The sequence below is a fragment of the Uranotaenia lowii genome, chromosome 2, assembly GCF_029784155.1.
Source record: "Uranotaenia lowii strain MFRU-FL chromosome 2, ASM2978415v1, whole genome shotgun sequence".
In the NCBI taxonomy this organism is placed as follows: domain Eukaryota; kingdom Metazoa; phylum Arthropoda; class Insecta; order Diptera; family Culicidae; genus Uranotaenia; species Uranotaenia lowii.
The window spans coordinates 34,978,528-35,001,840 of NC_073692.1; the positions used below are offsets into that span (position 1 = coordinate 34,978,528).

The 23,313-nt window shown below is 41.6% G+C and overlaps 1 protein-coding gene across 1 annotated transcript; it reads right to left on the minus strand.

Moving 5' to 3' along the window:
- Positions 1-3,968: 3,968 nt before the first annotated feature.
- LOC129748284 (uncharacterized) lies at positions 3,969-19,289 on the minus strand. Its single transcript, XM_055742825.1, has 7 exons — positions 19,061-19,289; positions 18,452-18,845; positions 17,913-18,386; positions 4,802-5,239; positions 4,583-4,743; positions 4,364-4,507; positions 3,969-4,213 (listed from the first exon to the last, which is right to left on the minus strand). Exons 1-7 carry the CDS (start codon positions 19,095-19,097, stop codon positions 4,089-4,091), a joined length of 1,773 nt encoding a protein of 590 aa, XP_055598800.1. The 5' UTR covers positions 19,098-19,289; the 3' UTR covers positions 3,969-4,088.
- Between the last annotated feature and the right edge of the window lie 4,024 nt (positions 19,290-23,313).

The window sequence follows — 23,313 nt, forward strand, 5'->3', positions numbered from 1 at the left end:
AAACCGATTCCAAAAACAGAATGAGGTATCACCACTGACCATACTGACTGGACACTCGATTTCGTTTTCTGGATAATTTTTTCAACAGTACGCAATGTCGATTCCAGAGTGCGCATCGATCGATTTGAAGAAATGCTATCCCAGTTAGGAAATGCCACCCAACTTTAAAAATAAAACACGCAATTTCTACGATAAAATCGGGCTAAACAGGACTACATTTCCTACAGGGCATTTTTTGCCAAATTTTTCAGGTTCACCACCTGCCGTCGGTATTGCGAACCTGCAAAATCTGACAACAAAAAATTAGACAGAAAATGGTTGAACTTTTGTTTTAAGTGCCATGTCAGTGTGGTCAGTGGTATCACTGACAATATTGAAATATAACTGTGGTGATATGAAACAGTTTCTTAAAGAAACAGGAATCACCGCCAGCAGATTCTCAAAGACAATTCATTCGCCATTTTGCCTCTGCCCGAAAACATCCCTCTAATCTCCACCGTCGGTGCTACTCACTCCGGTACCTGGTACGGCATCCGTGTATACACCTGGCCAGCTGAAAACTGATTAAAAACTTTTATTTTATAGCCATAGGATACACATCTTACCTGTCGGCACCTTATGGGATTCGAACCCAGAAGTTTTCTTGCCAATACCGGGAATCGAACCCAGTACGCCTGGCATACCAAAACCAGACTATCTTCGTGCTCCGACTAATCCTGCTGTCATCTTCAGACCAACCATCTCGCTCGCCTAGGGATCGGCTAACACACCCCGGTGGCTCACGGAGCAAGCGACCATCTAGCGCTGTAGCTGCCTGAACTGCTGCGAGTTTTTGAAACCCGCCCTCAGGTGTCACGAGTGCTTCACACGATGACAGTTGTGGATTCTGGCCACCAGATGTCATGACCGTCATCATTAGCCTCATACACACGACACTGCTTGCCTGTAGCCGATTCAGCTCTCCACCCGGCAGGTGCCAATTGATCTGTCGACAAGTCTACTCGATGCAAATCCACTCCCGGCCAGATGAACGAAATTTCTCGAACCACGTGGAATCCGGGTGACCTCATTTCCCTACGTTCTTTCCGGCGACTCCTGCGTGACCGGACCTTCAGTTCCTATTGCTTCCGACGAGATTTTCCACGGATGTGAGAGATGATTTCATCTGGATCTCGGTTCTTTTCGTCCACCTCTTTTCAAGACGCTAGTCGAAATAGAGAGGGAAAAAAGAAAAACAAAAACAGAAGAGCCCGGTCTTGTTTCCGACCTTTTTTTTCCTTATTTCCGCACTGGCTCGTGTGCCACATTTGCATGAAAACAGATTTGATGTCGTCATTTAATTTGCCTTCTTCCAATTTTCTTGCCGTTTTTCCCGGCTTCCCGACTTCCGGGCTGGCTTCGTGTGCCACAATCTCGTGATCTCCGCAGATTTTGTTGTCGACTAAGAGCTAGCGAACACATCAAAAGGATCTCGCAATAAATGATCCGAATGTTCAACAAATTTGAACAAATAATCCAAGTTTTTGGCTAAAATCATAGTGCGGTTCAACCTAGTACTACATAAGCCAGTTCTTGCCATTTAATCGGCCAAAGAAAACAACAGGCTGATTGAACATCAGGTAACCATTCGCCATTTTATCGTTGTTCCCACAATCGTTCCCTAACCTGTCCTGAATGTCTATAGGACCCCGCTGTTTGGGTTTGAAATCAACCCCTATCATCGCCCAGTGCGACACCCTATTGCATCGACTACCTACCGTCGGTGTTACTTACCCTTGGTACCTGGTTCAGCACCCAAGGTGGGACCAGGTACTCCACGCACCGCTTCGCTCACCGTCTAAGGACCTGTCTGTGCCCGGTTCAGCACCCAAGGTAGGGCAGGGGAACAACAACACACCCAGCAGAAACCAGGCGATCTCCAAGCAAACCTCCCCGAACCCGAGATCGACGCCAAAGGAGGAACGGACGTCCCAGATCAAGGTCAGATAGTTATAAAGGAAGTGGTGGGTGAATAAACAGTAATCTTCAATAAACGGTACCGTAGTTTAACCAAGGAGTTTAACTTAGCTCTCCCGAACTTCCCTGCAACTAGTTTTTAGAGTGGTAAGCGTGCCGACCCTAAGGATTATTAGGAGGTCACTGCACTTCTACCGATTAGCTAACAGCTAGTCTTACATTCTTCCCAACAGCAGGGCAAAATTCTTCGCGGCGCGTCATTTCTGCTTCTCACTACTAGCAGGGTTAAAAGCACACTCCCGGAAATTGGCAATTTTTTATCGCTCTCTAGCGGCTGGCTTTTTTGATTCCTCGATGTTGGCAATAAAGGAACACGGTATTTCGGAATTTGTTTACCCCACTTTATTTGGGTTCTCGTTTACTCAATTTACTGCACTGAGATTTATTGACGTCGAGTATGATTTGCAATGTTTGGAACAATTATTTGGAATTGGCTTAAGCTCAGATTAAACCAAGTATAATAGTTAATTGTTACATCTTTTCCAAACTAGATTTAAGCAACGCCTTTTACCATCTTATGCTCAGTCGATAGTCAAGAGAGCTTACCAGATTCTTTTCAGAAGCCGGAATGTACCGCTTCACTCGCCTCATGTTCGGAGTAAACTGTGCTCTGGAGGTTTTTAAGCGAGAAACCCAAGCAACCAAAAGTCCCATAAAACAGGTACAAAAACGCTCACTCAGCCCCATCATTGATGTGAAGTACGTTCTATTCAGCTCAAAATTAAAGTTCTTACTGTTACTTTCAAGTTCCAAAACAAGTTTTAAAGATCTTCCAACGGTCTTTTAATTCAGCTTCCAAAAAATCGTAAAATGAGCAAAAAATCTCTCTATATCAACTGCACCCTTGGCATCGGTCGGTTCATATCACCTACTCCTCATTATTTACTAAGTTCTGTACATGGTGCCGCCATGATGCCACGCACCAGATTCAATTGCTTCTTTCCTAAATTTCCTACGTATATCGTATCAGAATGGTCATTCAATCACAAAATTACTAAATGAAAAAAAAACATGCCCGGCTTGGGGATCGAATCCCGACCTTCGAGATGAGAATCGAACACGCTACCACGAGACCACGCCTAGATGTTGTCCTAACTGAAACTAAAACTCGAAGTGGTGATTTCATTTTGAAAGCACCTCGATGCACTTTTTGTGACTTAGTAAATTCCGTTTTGAGCACTTTTGTGCCCTTTATGTGACTTAAGTCCTGTACAACGTACATCTAAATCACTTTTGTAACTTTCAAGTTTGTTAATGAGTACATATAATTCACTCATGGGAATTGGGCAAAATAAGTCACATACGAATACGATACGAATACGATACGAATGCGATACGAATACGATACGAATACGATACGAATACGATACGAATAAGATACGAATACGATACGAATACGATACGAATACAATACGAATACGATACGAATACGATACGAATACGATACGAATACGATACGAATACGATACGAATACGATACGAATACGATATGAATACGATACGAATACGATACGAATACGATACGAATACGATACGAATACGATACGAATACGATACGAATACGATACGAATACGATACGAATACGATACGAATACGATACGAATACGATACGAATACGATACGAATACGATACGAATACGATACGAATACGATACGAATACGATACGAATACGATACGAATACGATACGAATACGATACGAATACGATACGAATACGATACGAATACGATACGAATACGATACGAATACGATACGAATACGATACGAATACGATACGAATACGATACGAATACGATACGAATACGATACGAATACGATACGAATACGATACGAATACGATACGAATACGATACGAATACGATACGAATACGATACGAATACGATACGAATACGATACGAATACGATACGAATACTTTGAAATTCGAAGTTAAGATTTCAAACTGCGCTGTGTTAATCTTTAAGTATTTTATTCGAAACAAACCTGTTGAAATAAACGGATCAGAATGAATAACGCCTCGTCAAAAGTTAAAAAGATTCTTTATAGAAACAAGAGTAAATCAGATGCCCCGTTTACGCAAGCGATGAGAATTTGCGAGATCCGGGAGCATCCTCTCCTGGTGCTTCCGGAAAATGAAAAGGCTGATTCGTGACGGGCTTTCCGCTGTTAAGCTGAGTGTTCTGAACCGTTGTTGGATCTGGGAGGAGAAAAAATTATATAAATTAGGTCCTTGACTAGCAGATGTTGTGAAAAGTTCGAAGCCCCTGGAACTTATTGGGTACAAAGAACTTGGCTTACGGGTGGACTCAACCGTTAAACATTCTTAAGAGTGGTGGAAGTCACTTACCAAAGTCTGCGGCTGAAAATTCCATTGGTGCCGGAGAGAAAGGTTCATAGGAGGCCTTCCTGGGAGTTGGGAAATCTCTCTCGTCGAATTTGTCCTTTTCTTCCTCCTCCTCTGCCCATCGCTTCATGGCAGAATTATCGTAGGCTGAAAAATTACTCACTGTGAGATACCTATTTATTGAGAAAAACAAATGTTTAATCCCCGAGGTCTTCTTCTTACCATAATAGGCATCCGTACTACGGCGATCACCAAACGGATCACCGGTGGGAAACAAACTGGGCACAATTTGATGAGGTGATGGGAACATTGAAATATCGAACTCCTTTTTCTTGAGCTCGCTTCTGTCGTCATCTTGAACTTCGGAGCGCATTTTTGTGATTCTGAAAAATTGAAGGAATTGATTTTTTTTCTTAAAAAACTCAAAAATTCCGCCCAAACCTGCGATAGTCCTTGAAGATGTCAATCTTCCAAATGCTGTACAGCACGAAAATGAACGCCAGCAAAACGCACAAACTGATCCCGATCCAGATGTACACGACCGAAGAGTTCTCCTGCAACAGGTATTCTTGAACGCCCTCGGCTGCCAGGGCCTGGACACCGAACTGGTTCCACATTTGCTCCAGACTTCGCTCGGACAGCTCGTAAACGGGATCCGGAGCCTCGGTGCTGGTGATGGTGATGAACCCTCTGGCCTCGGGCCAATCCGATAATATCCGGCCCCCCGCGGCGTTCTCGTCCGCTGGCACTACTGGCGGTGCACTGATGTCGGTGGTGACGTTTGGGCGTAAAGGAATCGCAAACTTGAGCGTGACACACTCCTCAAAGTTGGGCCAGGTTTCCGGGCAGCGACGAACCTGCAGCTTGATGTCCCCGGCTCTAAGGATGGAAGAAAAGAAAATCAGTATCTAGAAAGTAAATCTTGCGCCTCTCCGGGGTGTATTAACATTCTACCACAGGATCGTAAGGGTGTCCACGATGAAATTGCCACACCCAAAATTGATTCGCAAAATTCGATTGCCATCAAATTTTCAAGAAATGATAACTATTAAACTTCATTTTACCATTTTACTCATATTTTATTTACAGTCCATACGCAAATGCCGGCACCTTGGCCTTAACCCCGGCCATAAGATTCTGCACAATCTGTGAATCAACCGTGTTTTGCATGTAATCCCATACTTTCTTCAGTTCCTCGACTGTCTTCACTACCTTAGGTCGTTTAAAGAGGTGCTGCTTCATAATCGCCCAGTACTTCTCGATGGGGCGGAGCTTCGGAGCGTTGGGAGGGTTGAACAGTTTCGGTTCAGCACGTCCTTGGAGTAGTGGCATAAAGCCAAATCCAGCCAGAAGATTGTTAGGACGTTGTGGGCCTTTCGGGAGAGGAAGCAGTCGCTTCTGGAGGCACTCGTTCATGTACACCTGTCCGTTTATCGTGTTCTGGGTCACGAAAGGTGCACTCCGCTTCCCGCACGTGCAGATGGCTTGCTAAACCAGGAATTTATTCGCAAATTTGGACATCTTCTGAGTGCGGACATGCTCCGGAACGTTGAACTTTTTCTTGGCCGTGAAAAACAGGTTGCCGGGGATCTATTTGAAGTCGGCCTCCACATATGTTTCGTCGTCCGTGATGCACCAGTCAACTTTCGTCAGCAGGTTGAGCTTCCTGGCACGGATTTTGCCGGACTTGTTCTGCTTCTCATCGTGATTAGGGACCTTTTGTACCCTAAACGTTCGAAGCCCAGCCTTTGTTTTGGCCTTCTGGACAAAGGTGCAGCTTCTTAGCTGTGAGCCTTACGATCCCGTGACTTAGAAAAATAAACCAGCAACGAACAATGAACAAAAACTGAAATTTCAAATGGAAATCGGCTAAGACCCATGCTACGAAAAGGGACTAGCGATTGGAAACTTGCAACATGGAACTGCCGGTCTCTAAATTTCATGAGAAGTACCCACGTAGTCTTCAACGAATTGAAGGGTCGCCAATTCGTCATCGTAGCGCTGCACGAGGTATGCTGGAAGGGTTCAAGGATACAAACGTTCTAAGATAGCCATGCCATCTATCAGAGCTTCGACAACACACACGAGCTTGGAACAGCTTTTATAGTGACTGGGAAGATGATGGAGCGCGTGATCAGGTTGAGGCCGATCAACCCACGAATGTGCCGGTTGAGAATCAAGGGCAGCTTCTTCAACATCAGCTTCATCACCTAGGAAGTACCGGTTGTCGAATAAGCCAGTTCTTTTCTGTTCTCTATTTTTCCATATGCACAACACACATCCGTATATATCAAAAGTCGTAGAACAACTGAAGTGTTTGTTTCTGTTTGCGTGCTTTGGGATCTTTCTCACTCACTCTCAATTTACACGATGAAACGCAAAACTCAATAACTCGTTATTTTGTGACCAATTTAAACATTTTTATTTCATTGTCACATCCTTTTATTTACTATTTATTTCATCTATCTTCTACACCGGTGACGACAAAGACGTTATCAAGACCGTCATCAGGGATTTTGATGGTCAGGTCGACCAGGAGAAGGAAATCAAACCGATAATTGGAACAACTAAAACGGCCTCAGAATTATCGATTTTGCAAACGCAATCACAGATCGACCACGTTTCAATAGACAGCCTGCCCTCCTCGAACATCATTGACATCAGATCCTGTTCCTGGAGAACGTCATCGGACATGTGGAACGAACTCGACGGAACGACCGGATCGACGAGGAGTGTAGGAGGCAGAGAACGCAGCCGTAAGGAAGGAGGCATCCTGACGGACAATCGTGAGGTGATCAAAAGTTGGAGGTAAAACTTCGGTGAAGATACCTGAACAACAAACATGCAGGAGACCGAGACGTTGGAGGAGTCTCAACGATGAACGAAGTTAAGGTGGCCATTCGCCATCTGAATAGAAAAAAGTCGGCTGGCAAGGATGGCATCGCAGCTGAACTTATCAAAATTGACCAAGGCGAGTTGGCCGATCGCCTACAATCTAGCAGCTCGCGAGCCGCACGCGGCTTTTTATATATAAAGCTGCGGCTCTTTAACTCACCGAGCAAATATTATAAATATTTCTTGAACCAATATTTAAAACATTGTGCTAAACCGATAATTGAGTCTTGTGACCTGGAACATCATTATTTTCATAGGTCAAGAAAAAAAAATTTACGAATTGATGATTGATGCTACAATCATCAAGCGGAAAGACCAAAAGTCAAAATCAGATTTTTTTGAAGCCTTATTTTACAATTTTTTGCGTTTCGCTGTTTTTGTAGCATCAGCATAGAGATTGAGATTTATTTTATCACTAGCTGACCTTGTGTGCTTTGCTACACCTTTCAAATATTATTGAAATTTGTAGTACGTAGTTATTTAACTTTTCATTTATTTGCACAAAATTTTCCAATTTAATTCCAAATTTCAAAATCATTAAATTGGGTTTTTCAAAATAAAATTGCAACTTTCTTCTTTAAAATCTAAATTTTTTTTTAAATCCGTGCATGAATCCTCTTCATGACTCTGGTTTTCTTTGCTTCATAAGTTTATAACTTATGCCAAATTTTTTCTTTTATATTTATTTGGAATTTTCGCTGTCCCTTTTCAATGTTCACGGGACACTTATTTTACCTATTCGTTCTCAAATTATTATTCAAATTGTGAGAGTGACTCTCAGTGAGGGTCTCATAACATCAGAAAAACACTTCTTGTATACAAAAACGAATCCATCTCATATATCCCAGCAAACATTTATGAAGGTATTGTAAGGATGAGATGAAGAATATACAGAAAATAAATCAAATTTAATTAGGAATAAAATAAAATAATAGTTGTATTCGGCAACACTGTAGATGAATAAAATAAAATAAATTTCTATGAGAACATTTGCTATTTTGGCAGCACTTGACAAACAAACAAAACAAAGTCAGTCATTGATCTATTCTTGCGAGCGACAGACGTGTTTAAGTGAATCTCTGAATTGAGATTCGTAAAATCACGACAATGGCGTGGTTGGTAGAATAAGCACAAATAGCGCAGATATTTAAGGCTGCTGCTGCTGATTGTTTTGATTTGGGCCTCCGGTGGAAATAAGACAGAATTGCCGTTAAAAGCGCAAATATTTAAGGCTGCTGCTGCTGATTGTTTTGATTTGGCCTTCCGGTGGAAATAAGACGGAATTGCCCCTGAAAAGCGCAGATATTTAAGGCTGCTGCTGCTGATTGTTTTGATTTGGCCTTCCGGTGGAAATAAGACGGAATTGCCCCTGAAAAGCGCAAATATTTAAGGCTGCTGCTGCTGATTGTTTTGATTTGGCCTTCCGGTGGAAATAAGACGGAATTGCCGTTAAAAGCGCAGATATTTGAGGCTGCTGCTGCTGATTGTTTTGATTTGGCCTTCCGGTGGAAATAAGACGAAATTGCCCCTGAAAAGCGCAGATATTTAAGGCTGCTGCTGCTGATTGTTTTGATTTGGCCTTCCGGTGGAAATAAGACGGAATTGCCCCTGAAAAGCGCAGATATTTAAGGCTGCTGCTGCTGATTGTTTTGATTTGGCCTTCCGGTGGAAATTGTGAGATATGAGTGAATCAGTTGCAATAAGTTAAACAATGCAACTGGCACCTCTATTTGCCAGCATTGTCATACCCATCACAATTGATATCTTTCTCCCTCCAATCTTCTCTTTCCCGCCAATGGGCTTTGCCATTGGCTACATCAGTTCGTCAGTCGTTTGTCCTTCGCGCATTTCAACGGACGTGCATTTTCTCCGTGAAGCCCACAACAACGGTTCGCGTATTGACCGGACAAACGGGCGAAGATCGTTGTACCGGATCTCTGGTAGAATCGGGAACCGGTCCCACAGAAATAAGACGGAATTGCCCCTGAAAAGTGTAGATATCTAAGGCTGCTGCTGCTGATTGTTTTGATTTGGCCTTCCGGTGGAAATAAGACGGAATTGCCCCTGAAAAGCGCAGATATTTAAGGCTGCTGCTGCTGATTGTTTTGATTTGGCCTTCCGGTGGAAATAAGACGGAATTGCCCCTGAAAAGCGCAGATATTTAAGGCTGCTGCTGCTGATTGTTTTGATTTGGCCTTCCGGTGGAAATAAGACGGAATTGCCCCTGAAAAGCGCAGATATTTAAGGCTGCTGCTGCTGATTGTTTTGATTTGGCCTTCCGGTGGAAATAAGACGGAATTGCCGTTAAAAGCGCAGATATTTAAGGCTGCTGCTGCTAATTTTTTGAATAAGCCTTCTGGTTGGGCAGGCTGTTTCTTAGAATACTATCGAATTATTCCGGCTCTTGTAAACAGAGACAGAGTAACAAGGAAAGCACAGTTGGAGAAAGCTGTTGCTAAGAATGTTTTTTTTTGCGGATTGTTCCGGCTCTGGTAAATAAAAGCAGTGCGACAGAGAAAGCACAAATTGGGAAGGCTTTTGTGAAGAATATTTTCGGATGAAATGAAGAATTTGCAAAAAAAAATTTGAAAAGCTTTTGCAGAGAATGGAATGTAGAATTGAGATGAGGGATATTTGGGATATAAAATTTTTTATTTAAAAAAAACAAAAGTCGGTAAATTAAAAATTGTATAGAGAATAGAGTTGAGAAGGAATGTAGAAATGTCATGAAGGATAAGCAGAAATTAAATAAAATTTGTAGGATGGAGAATAAAGATGTGGAATATGGAATAAAAATTGAGGATATTTGGTAAATTAAATGTTGCACTAAAGAAAAAAAAACAAATGTTTATGCGTGAAAAGTTTTAATTAAGAATAGAAGTGAGAAGGAATGTAGGGATGAGATGAAGAATATACAGAAAATAAATCAAATTTAATTAGGAATAAAATAAAATAATAGTTGTATTCGGCAACACTGTAGATGAATAAAATAAAATAAATTTCTATGAGAACATTTGCTATTTTGGCAGCACTTGACAAACAAACAAAACAAAGTCAGTCATTAACCTATTCTTGCGAGCGGCAGACGTGTTTAAGTGAATCTCTGAATTGAGATTCGTAAAATCACGACAGGTATAACGCAGGAACAACTGAATTATTCAAACAAATATACCAGATAAAAAGATTTTATTAAACTTACCAAAATAGCATATAGCTACAAAAGTGGAGGCGATATATCTACAATTACAAGATTCCAACGATTCGATTTTCCAACAAAAAGCAAAATAAACGAAAAAAAAAATTCGTCGACCTAGATTTGAACCACAGTTCTCCTCCGAGTTCGCAGTCCGGTATCTTACCACGATGCCAACTCATCAGTTGAAATGATCCACGCTAAAGTTTTATAGGTGAAGTTTTCTTTTTACGAACCGGTCAATGGAAGAAACCGGAGAGAGTGTCAATTGAAGGACCGCCCATTTATCGTAAATCAGTTCACTCAAATCGTAAATGTCGAATTAGCATATTCTCAACTTTTTAGAGTCATATTTACGAATTGATTAAACTGCCATCCGACTCAATTTTTTTTTGGGCAAAGCTTGTCGTAAATGAATGAGAGAAAATCACTCAATACCAACGTGTTTACGATAGTTATTGAAAATGTCTTAATATTCGATTTGGATTATCATTTCTGTGGTAACCCATCATTTATTTTGATTCGCTTCTCTCCGAACGGACTCAACCTCAAACGACCGCGAAAACATCAGCCAACCACTATCCTCAAACCTCGTTGAGAGAATGGATTCATCGATCCATGCACGGTTATTCGCCAATAGTTGATCTCGTATCAAAATAAACCCAGTGGGAAACGTACACGATACAAAGTTATTAGTCAGACTTAAGGAGTTTTTAATCAAACATACTTTTTGATGGTTCTAACATAAATTCTGTATGTCCATCAATTTTTTTTATCTTATCTACTACTATCCACCACAATTTCTATTACGATTTCATGTAAGCTGGGATGACTCCATTATCGATAAGTTCTAGAGATATTCAAAAAATTTGTGACCCCCTCCCCACTTAATATCTCCTCTCAAGAGAAGGAGGTCTCAAGCCATCGAAGAAATATTGCCCGTACTCAAATATGCTCCCATCCAAATTTGATTCCATTTTTTCGATCAGTTATCGAAATATTCAAAAATTGTATGAATGACCCTCTACTCACTTTTTATTGTTCCACTAAATGGAAAGAGCAGTGCTAAACCACCGGAAAAACTTTTCTTGTGTCCGAATACCCTCGCATGCCATATTTGGTTTCGTTTGCTTTATTAGTTGTCGAGTTATGCTATAAAATTTGTATCGGAGCCCCTCTTCCTATCTATCATCTATCTGGAAGAAGGCGATCAAGATCAAACATTACGTGTTTTCAAATACACTTCAGTGCCAAATTATGTTCCATTTGTTCGATTGTATGTTTGTTCTCATGTCATATTTGGTTCCATTTGTAAGATAAGTTCTTGGTTCATGCATAACAGTCGTATGTGAGCTCCCGTCTTCCCGTCTGAATGAGAAAGTAGTCAGAAAAAGAAAATAACCATTTTATGTATCCAAATGCTTTCCCATGCCAAAGTTGTTTCCATTTGCTCGATTAGTTCTAGAGTTATGTGAAAAATTGTAAAGAAACCCCCCTCTCTCCTTCCTATCACCCCACTAGAATTAGGCTGATGTCATGCTGAAGCAACTAGCGACGCAACACAACGCAACGTTCCAATAAGAAAGCGTTGCATCGCATTGGTATGTCATGCTGGCGCGACCTGTCGCTTTGATAATCACTTAATAGCTTTAAATTGAAAAAAAAAACTCGGTCCGCCAAACTAAAACAGCTGTAGCCTGCGATTCCCTGGAACGAATTTCACCAAATAACTTTTGTAGAGGTAGTTACACCGATGAGTTAGAATTTGCTGATCATATACTCTACCGGTCATAAGTTTTGGATCACCCCCTTAAAAACAAGAAAATTTGTTTGGTCATATCTCAGTCATCTTATAACATATTGCATTTTTTTTTATCTCATTCTACAGGCGATAATCAAAACCTTTTTCGTTTGATTTTGGCAAAATGTAAATGTTAACTTAATAGGACTTAAACTTGGCTTAAAGTTGGAAAGTTTCCAAAAAATCTCACTTTATATTTCAACCCGATCAGTTCTGGGTTGAGTGAATTTGAAGCTTTTTTCATAAATGCCAAAACTTTTTTTTTTATTTTTGTACTAAAAATTTGCATAGTGCTTAAAATAGCTACTTAAGTTATTGATCAAAAGTTTGGGCTCACCCCACAGTATGGTGTATCGGCAAAAAGTTTGGGATCATGCGAAACATGCAATTCAATTTCGTGCTTATCTCTGTCATCAAACAACGAATCGCTAATATGATAAGTTATATTTATTGCTCATGAGTTGTTTTCGCTTTTTAGATATATAATGAAAATGCTTTTTCAGAATAACTTCGTTAAAACTTTAGCTGTAGTTTGATCATTTTTTAATAATGTTCACCAAATAGCCGGTATATTCAATAAATACCTGCAAACTTGTTTCGACCATAACTTTATTATCTTACGAGTTATTGCAGATCAGTTTGGCTCCATGTTTGATGGATAAACATATCTCGATCCTTTTTAGAAGTTTAAAAGACTTGAGTCTTTGAGTGTTAAATTATCGTGGACCTGGATACCGTGGATACCTCGTGGACAGAACAATGAGATTTTTACCCCCTTCTCCCTCTCCGTGCACAAGTACAGCATTTCCATTTCTTGGTTTATTTTTTATCGCAAGCTCCGATTTTTACAGAATGCATCTCAATTTGAGATTCTCAAAAGCCCATATTTTTTTCGGAATTAAAGAAGTCGGAATTGTCTAGACAATTTAAATTAAAAAGGTACATTTAAATATCAGAATATTTTTTTTGGAATAACTTTTATTTTAGAACGTTTTTGAAAAAAAATGGGCTTTGTTTGTATTCGCCTCGATGTAGCAAAAATGATCAATTTTGATTTATTGACATAAAACGATTCTTCATAATTCAAACTATATTTGGTAATTTTCAGATACTTGGAATTTTAATTTACATACCTTTACTTTTGAAAAAGAAATAAAAAATTTTGATAAATATATTTAAAATGGCCAAACACATCAAATTAAAAATGTGATTTCTTGAAATAAGTTTCTTTTTTTTTTGATAAATAATTTATTTTTCTTTCCAAGGTATTTACTGTGATATTTGACGTCTTTAATAAGCTTTTATGCCCCCATACTCCTTTGGCTCAAAGGGCCTCATACATTTTGAGCCGTTATCACAATTAAACTATTTGAATAATGATTATAAAAAAATTAATTCTTTAATTTTAAACTTTTAAAATTAAATGTGAATCTTAGATTATTGGTTGAAATTTGATATCAGTTATGCTTCAAATTCTATACGAAGCATGAAAAATATTGTTTTTCACCTGCTTTGATTAGTAGTTTTGCTTTGCAATTCTATCATCACTTGCAACGGTATTTTTTGCAGAATATTCGGTGATGCCAATAGTTGGTATTCGGCCGTTAGCACTGTTTGGTACATCTCTAATGATATCTATTCAATTCTGGAAAAATACTGAAAATACTACTTCTGAAACTAGAAGTGATGAATAAAATCAAAGATCGAGTTCAGAAATTTATTTCCAAAATCAATTTTTAAAACATAGGCTCCAAAAACTTGCCTATGTTTTGATCTTTCTCAGGTGAGATAAAACTATTCCGTCATCCCCGACTATTTTCTCGAGAACAAGGCAATCGCTCAAGTTAAACTTTCGGAAGACATTTTTCTAATGTTTGACCAACAAGGCTGGATTTCAGGATTCACACCAATTATATCGCCAATACTGTTTTTAGCTCATCTACACAATAATGTTTCAAATTTTGAGTAGAAATCCGACTTAATAATTTAGGTTAAAAAATCCACTCTGAATCTGAAAGATTGGTTATTTCCAACTAAGAATCAACTAATAAAAACGAAGTTCCAAAAGCTCCATACCTACGAAAATGATTTTGATCATCTTATTATAGATTTAAGTTTATATTTAAAAATTAAAGAATTTGAACAAGAATTAATAATAGTTCGATACATTCGAACAACGATTTAGCAAAATACTTCAGAAAAATAATTAAATATTCAGTTTTTAATTCATAGCAATTATAACAAACACTTTTCTCAAATAATTGGTTTGGAATCGTTGCAAAATGACAAACATTAATATTTTGTTGAGAGTCTTACCCTGATATGAAGATTCCCAGTAAAAATATTGTGGATAACTTGAAGATTTTTTTTCATTTTCTTTTAAGACAATGTGTGCTAAATTTTCATTTGTGAAATGACATTTATATCGGAAAATTGTTTAAAGAATTCTTAAAGTTATAGTTTTTAAACTTCCAAATGTAGAAATTTCGAAAATTATCTTTTTATAAACACTTTTTATCAGTGAACATATAAGATTCGCAGATTGTTTTATAAAAGGATATCGAAATGATTATAATGAAAAAAATTGTTAAAATTTTTCACTATCTTTCTTTAATTTAAATTTTTTCAAATAACAATCCTACAAGTATACAAACCTACAAAATACAAGTCTTTTTTGTAACTGCAAACACCCCCCCCCCCCTCCACCCTACAGACTATTTCTCTAAATAAACGTTTTTTCGCCAGATATTTAAGAACCTTCTTATTGGCTGATTTTTGAAATTTTGGAAAATCACCCCCTCCAAGAGCCAACTCTAGGACCGCCCCTGGTATGACGGGTCTGCGCTTTTTCCATGGAGATCAAATGAGAGCTGGTTTGTCGCGTGATTGCGTTGCGTTGCGTTGCGTTGCGTCGCTGGTTGCTTCAGCATGACATCAGCCTTAGGCAATAGGGCAAATATTCGCAGAAACATTCCTTGTGCTCAAATACCCTCCTAAGCAAAATTTCAGTCCATTTGCTGGCTAAAGTCCCGAGTGATGTAAAAATTGTAAGGGAGCACTCTCCTTCCTTAAGATTTTCCGACTGGAAGAACGGAGGGTTCTCAAAATATCATAGAGGGGTACCAAATATTCTCGAGTTATGAAGACTTATTACATCTATATGAGAGACCCCCTCCACTACTGTAGAACCTCCTAGCTGTAGTGGCAGCTTGCCAAATCTGGCGAAAACTTAACTAGTCCTTTGTGAGATCTAATGTACGAAAAAAAAAAGTTTTTCAGGCATTCCTCCTTGTAAATTTCGGAGTCCATGGTCTTGTTTTTCACAAAATCCGGAAGTTTTTATCCGCAGCTGCAAATACCTTGCCCAGTGATGGTAAATTTCGCCCGTCACGCTTGACCCAACTAGTTTTGTTCCATCAAACGACTGGCACTGTTCTCAATTGACGGAGCCTCACTACTCGCATGACGGATAAAGCACGACAACAATCAACATTTCTTCATCATCGACTGGCGAAGCTCCTACACAAGGTCAAAATTTCTCCTGAGAGTGACTGGCAAATCTCTTTACACTTCGATCGGCTGCTGACGGCAGGTACAACTAATTGAACGACTTGCTTGCAGAGAGCAACAATAGCAATAAAAAATCGAAAACGGGCTTGCTGGCAGAAGCAACAATAATAATAAATTCTTTTCTTTTTCGTCTTCGGTCGTCTTCGGCTTGCTGGCAGGAGCAACAATAATAATAAATGCGTTTCTTTTTCATCATCGGTCGTTTGAATGCGATTGCTTGACTAGGTCATTCTTTTAGCTTCAAATGACTGGGGAATGAATGACTGGCAAACGAAGGGACTGGTCGTTAAGGAACAGTCAATTGAGTTTGACGGACCAAGAGGCTTCACAGTCACAGCTTCACGCCTCATGACGATGACTTTTGCCAAGCCTGACCTTGCCAGATCAAACACTTTCTTGCAAACTTATCAGCAAAAACGAATTTGAAGTTGCCGGGGACATCACCATGACCAGTGCAGTGCACCACTGCAGTGGCTTAACATAATTTTTGGCCAGAAAGCTGCCAAAAATCCATCATCACGTACGTTTCGTCATCCATGAGGATGCATCCGTCGAACTTCGTTGGAATCTTCTTGTATAACTTGCGGGCACGTCCTTTGGCTACTAAATTCTGCTTCAATGTCCGGTTTGGTTGCTTACTGGTCCGATAGGATCGTATTCCTTCGCGTAGACGAATTCTGCTGACGGTGCACCGGTCGGCGTTGAATTTCTTGGCAATGTCATAGTCCGACTACCCTGTGTTTTCCTTGATCGTTCTCAACACCTTCAAATGCAGTTTCCGATCCTTAATTTCACTATGACGTTTGGTATGAACCTGCCGATCTATAGTACGCATCTCACGGAAACGTTTGAGAACGGTTGATTTGACCATTTTTAACGATTTCGCGATTTTTGAACCCGACCACGTCGGGTTTTTGACGTGGGTGTTCAAAATTTATTTTCATCTCGCGGCTTCCATCACGTGTAACTTTTTTGAAACAAAACGAATCGTAATGAAATTTTCAGCACTGGTAGAAGAAACATTTCTCTACAAAGTGCTGCCAAAACATTCCAGATCCGACAACTAGGAGCACTATGGTAAAATAAATAGTGCGTCCAGATTTGTAGTGATCCATGCTTTACCAACTTTAGGGCTTGTGATATAGCTCAGTTGGCAAGTCAGTTGCTTCCTGAGCCGATGTTGTACCGGATGAGTTTTTCAATAACTATTCGCCAACTGCAACGTTGATAAAGTCGCGAATGCCACAAAGATGGTAAAACGACTACAATCGAAACAAAAAAAAATCTACCAACAAATTTAGACTCTTTTTAAGCCATTAAGCCTATACTGGTTGATTACTAATACACAGTTTAGTGGCAAATTGGATTTTAATAACGATATGTTTGCACCCAGTTCTCTCTGGTCGAACAAAAATGTTTGCCATGCTATATAATTTGACTGGGCAATTTGTTCTAAACTTAGGAGCCTATTTATAGGCGCTTTCTAGGCAGCACCCAACGAGTATGACTGATGCTCGAGAAAATATATTTTGCATTGAGCCAGAGTGAACCGAGCCATAAAAAATTTCCTACATCCTAAATGAGGAATATTTAGATTTTGCGGTCGAACTGCGGTCGAAAAGGTTTAGCCCTCGCACGAAGTGTAACCTGTACAAGACGCTCATTAGATCAGTCGTCCTCAACGGGCACGAGACGTGGATATTGCCTGAGGAGAACCTGCGCACACTCATTGCATTCGAGCGACCATCTTTGGTGACGTGCAAGAAAACGTAGTGTGGAGGCAAAGGCTAGACTGATACGTTGGGCAGGACATTTTGCGAGAATGCCAGACGACTGTATTGTAAAACATGTGTTCGCTGGCAGTTCAATGATATAAACTCTTGAGTTTATCTTTTAAAAAAAGGCACAACATATTGTTGAAGAGAATTTAAGTGGCAGTCAATCATTTTTTTTACTTGTAAAACACATGGTGGTAATATTATTGCTAAGCTCATTCTAGTTAAAGGTCATTTTATAGTGACTTGTATGAATTTCACTCCTAGTTTCAGGAAAAAATTAATTTAATAAAATGAAAAAAAAGTGATCACACTTACCGTGCCAGTTGATAGGGCCAGTTGTTGAGCCCCAGAAACTCGTTGGTCGCGTTGGCCAGCGTTTCCTTCACCCGGTCCCAGGTACTGATGATTAGCAGTTTCGATTTCTGAATGGTGACCGTCCGTTGAATCCATTGGAGCACCTCCTGGGGCACGATAGCCTCCGTTGTGGTCGGTGGAGCCGGCGATACCTTCTGCCCGAATGGCACGTACGTCAATCGGTATCCCGGATAGTCATGGAGTGGTTCTGCTCCGTCATCTTGTTCGGTATGGTTCGATACAAACTGTACCGTGAAAGTCGTTCGATGCGAGATCAAAAGCTTGTAAGGCTCTTCAATATATCCGGTCAGCATAATGCCTTTTTCGTCGGCCTCATCCGAGTAACCAGGTTTGATGAACAGGTAGTCTGTTTTGTGGCTTAAGTTCAGCTGATGGACAACTACTTCAATTCCTGATCCAGCTTCGATTGAGAAGCTGAAACAAAAATAGGGAAAATATTTTTACGATCTGCTACACGTGCGTATGCATGACTCGCTTACATCCACGTGCAATCCATCTGATTGGGATAGGGTTTGGGAAATCCAGGAGATGTCAGGTTTCCATCGTTGCCAGCCGGTGGACACGCTGAAATGGGATTTTCTGTCGTAGGTTCATCTGTTACGTCGGTTGCTCTTTCCGGAATTGGAAGCAGAGTGGCGTTGACGAGGTCCACTTTTTCAAGATCACTGCCATCCAGATAGTCGTCCTCGTACCAAACTCCCGGATAGTAATCGTCCGATGGATTATTTCCTTCCTCCCCAGAGTCCGAATGTCCGGTGTAATAATCTTCGAATGGCAAATTTTCTTCAGTCCCAGTTTCATCTCCACTGCCCTCTGCCACCGGAAGATTTTCTTGTTGACAACTGATCTGCCCGAAGCTGACCGTTCCGAGCACTAAAACAGACCGGGTAAATTTTATTTGTTTGATGTTTTATTTGTCTCTAGCCAATGAGGTTGGATTTTACAAAAAAAGCAGCCGAATTGCCAATGCAATTTTTATCTTATCTTTGACACACAGCGTGAATTTGAAGAGGACAATTTTTCAAACCAATAAACAACACGAAAGCCAAGTATTGTCTCCCACATTTTTTCTTCAAGAGATTACCTACCCAGCGATAGAACAAAGAATTTATAAAATCGTTTCATTTTGCACTAGTAACTATTGACACTTTCAGGAGCATTCAGCAACATTCAAATTTTTCCCTGGGACATAACTCCGTTTAGGGGACGAACTTAAAATTCTAGAAACTGGAGGCACGAAAAAAAAAAAACAACGAGCGATGCTCTAGAAATAATAGATTCTGCAGTACTGAATCGGTGGAAGACGGTGGTCCGTTGTTGAGAAATTCGCGTAGAATGGCTCTTATCATTCGGCTCAACTGCTGTTATCAGATAACATCGAACCGGAGCTAGGGGGTGTCCAAATTTGTACATTTCCAACGCCAAGAACAGGAATGGTTAAAACAACCAGAACGAAGGAAAGTATGCCAGTTGTTAAGTCAGCAGTTAGCTAGTTAGTCTCCAATCTGAATAGTTACAGACAGACAGACAGACAGACAGACAGACAGACAGACAGACAGACAGACAGACAGACAGACAGACAGACAGACAGACAGACAGACAGACAGACAGACAGACAGACAGACAGACAGACAGACAGACAGACAGACAGACAGACAGACAGACAGACAGACAGACAGACAGACAGACAGACAGACAGACAGACAGACAGACAGACAGACAGACAGACAGACAGACAGACAGACAGACAGACAGACAGACAGACAGACAGACAGACAGACAGACAGACAGACAGACAGACAGACAGACAGACAGACAGACAGACAGACAGACAGACAGACAGACAGACAGACAGACAGACAGACAGACAGACAGACAGACAGACAGACAGACAGACAGACAGACAGACAGACAGACAGACAGACAGACAGACAGACAGACAGACAGACAGACAGACAGACAGACAGACAGACAGACAGACAGACAGACAGACAGACAGACAGACAGACAGACAGACAGACAGACAGACAGACAGACAGACAGACAGACAGACAGACAGACAGACAGACAGACAGACAGACAGACAGACAGACAGACAGACAGACAGACAGACAGACAGACAGACAGACAGACAGACAGACAGACAGACAGACAGACAGACAGACAGACAGACAGACAGACAGACAGACAGACAGACAGACAGACAGACAGACAGACAGACAGACAGACAGACAGACAGACAGACAGACAGACAGACAGACAGACAGACAGACAGACAGACAGACAGACAGACAGACAGACAGACAGACAGACAGACAGACAGACAGACAGACAGACAGACAGACAGACAGACAGACAGACAGACAGACAGACAGACAGACAGACAGACAGACAGACAGACAGACAGACAGACAGACAGACAGACAGACAGACAGACAGACAGACAGACAGACAGACAGACAGACAGACAGACAGACAGACAGACAGACAGACAGACAGACAGACAGACAGACAGACAGACAGACAGACAGACAGACAGACAGACAGACAGACAGACAGACAGACAGACAGACAGACAGACAGACAGACAGACAGACAGACAGACAGACAGACAGACAGACAGACAGACAGACAGACAGACAGACAGACAGACAGACAGACAGACAGACAGACAGACAGACAGACAGACAGACAGACAGACAGACAGACAGACAGACAGACAGACAGACAGACAGACAGACAGACAGACAGACAGACAGACAGACAGACAGACAGACAGACAGACAGACAGACAGACAGACAGACAGACAGACAGACAGACAGACAGACAGACAGACAGACAGACAGACAGACAGACAGACAGACAGACAGACAGACAGACAGACAGACAGACAGACAGACAGACAGACAGACAGACAGACAGACAGACAGACAGACAGACAGACAGACAGACAGACAGACAGACAGACAGACAGACAGACAGACAGACAGACAGACAGACAGACAGACAGACAGACAGACAGACAGACAGACAGACAGACAGACAGACAGACAGACAGACAGACAGACAGACAGACAGACAGACAGACAGACAGACAGACAGACAGACAGACAGACAGACAGACAGACAGACAGACAGACAGACAGACAGACAGACAGACAGACAGACAGACAGACAGACAGACAGACAGACAGACAGACAGACAGACAGACAGACAGACAGACAGACAGACAGACAGACAGACAGACAGACAGACAGACAGACAGACAGACAGACAGACAGACAGACAGACAGACAGACAGACAGACAGACAGACAGACAGACAGACAGACAGACAGACAGACAGACAGACAGACAGACAGACAGACAGACAGACAGACAGACAGACAGACAGACAGACAGACAGACAGACAGACAGACAGACAGACAGACAGACAGACAGACAGACAGACAGACAGACAGACAGACAGACAGACAGACAGACAGACAGACAGACAGACAGACAGACAGACAGACAGACAGACAGACAGACAGACAGACAGACAGACAGACAGACAGACAGACAGACAGACAGACAGACAGACAGACAGACAGACAGACAGACAGACAGACAGACAGACAGACAGACAGACAGACAGACAGACAGACAGACAGACAGACAGACAGACAGACAGACAGACAGACAGACAGACAGACAGACAGACAGACAGACAGACAGACAGACAGACAGACAGACAGACAGACAGACAGACAGACAGACAGACAGACAGACAGACAGACAGACAGACAGACAGACAGACAGACAGACAGACAGACAGACAGACAGACAGACAGACAGACAGACAGACAGACAGACAGACAGACAGACAGACAGACAGACAGACAGACAGACAGACAGACAGACAGACAGACAGACAGACAGACAGACAGACAGACAGACAGACAGACAGACAGACAGACAGACAGACAGACAGACAGACAGACAGACAGACAGACAGACAGACAGACAGACAGACAGACAGACAGACAGACAGACAGACAGACAGACAGACAGACAGACAGACAGACAGACAGACAGACAGACAGACAGACAGACAGACAGACAGACAGACAGACAGACAGACAGACAGACAGACAGACAGACAGACAGACAGACAGACAGACAGACAGACAGACAGACAGACAGACAGACAGACAGACAGACAGACAGACAGACAGACAGACAGACAGACAGACAGACAGACAGACAGACAGACAGACAGACAGACAGACAGACAGACAGACAGACAGACAGACAGACAGACAGACAGACAGACAGACAGACAGACAGACAGACAGACAGACAGACAGACAGACAGACAGACAGACAGACAGACAGACAGACAGACAGACAGACAGACAGACAGACAGACAGACAGACAGACAGACAGACAGACAGACAGACAGACAGACAGACAGACAGACAGACAGACAGACAGACAGACAGACAGACAGACAGACAGACAGACAGACAGACAGACAGACAGACAGACAGACAGACAGACAGACAGACAGACAGACAGACAGACAGACAGACAGACAGACAGACAGACAGACAGACAGACAGACAGACAGACAGACAGACAGACAGACAGACAGACAGACAGACAGACAGACAGACAGACAGACAGACAGACAGACAGACAGACAGACAGACAGACAGACAGACAGACAGACAGACAGACAGACAGACAGACAGACAGACAGACAGACAGACAGACAGACAGACAGACAGACAGACAGACAGACAGACAGACAGACAGACAGACAGACAGACAGACAGACAGACAGACAGACAGACAGACAGACAGACAGACAGACAGACAGACAGACAGACAGACAGACAGACAGACAGACAGACAGACAGACAGACAGACAGACAGACAGACAGACAGACAGACAGACAGACAGACAGACAGAACATTTTATACGGTTTTATGAAGCACTTGGCAAGTGCAATTCAAACTCTCCATATATCTGTGATTGTTTCAAATCGCTGAGCTTGTTTCGAATTAGGAATAAAGTAAACTTTAACTCTGCTTTACTTAGTTTCCAATAGTGTACTCGAGTGCTTTCTGACCACCAGCGAAGCTCGGGGAAAAAGGCAAGGTTTTAGAATGTCAACCCACGTTGCTCGTCGTCGTCGTGGATCACATGACGATGATTAGACCTTCGATTTCGGGCGCTCCGATCAGCTCAAAGTTTCAAAGTCGAACCGCCTTCTAGAATATCGCAGCTAAAAGCCTAGAAGGTAGGTACAACGATCAACGATATCGCACTGCACTGGTTGTTTGACATAAC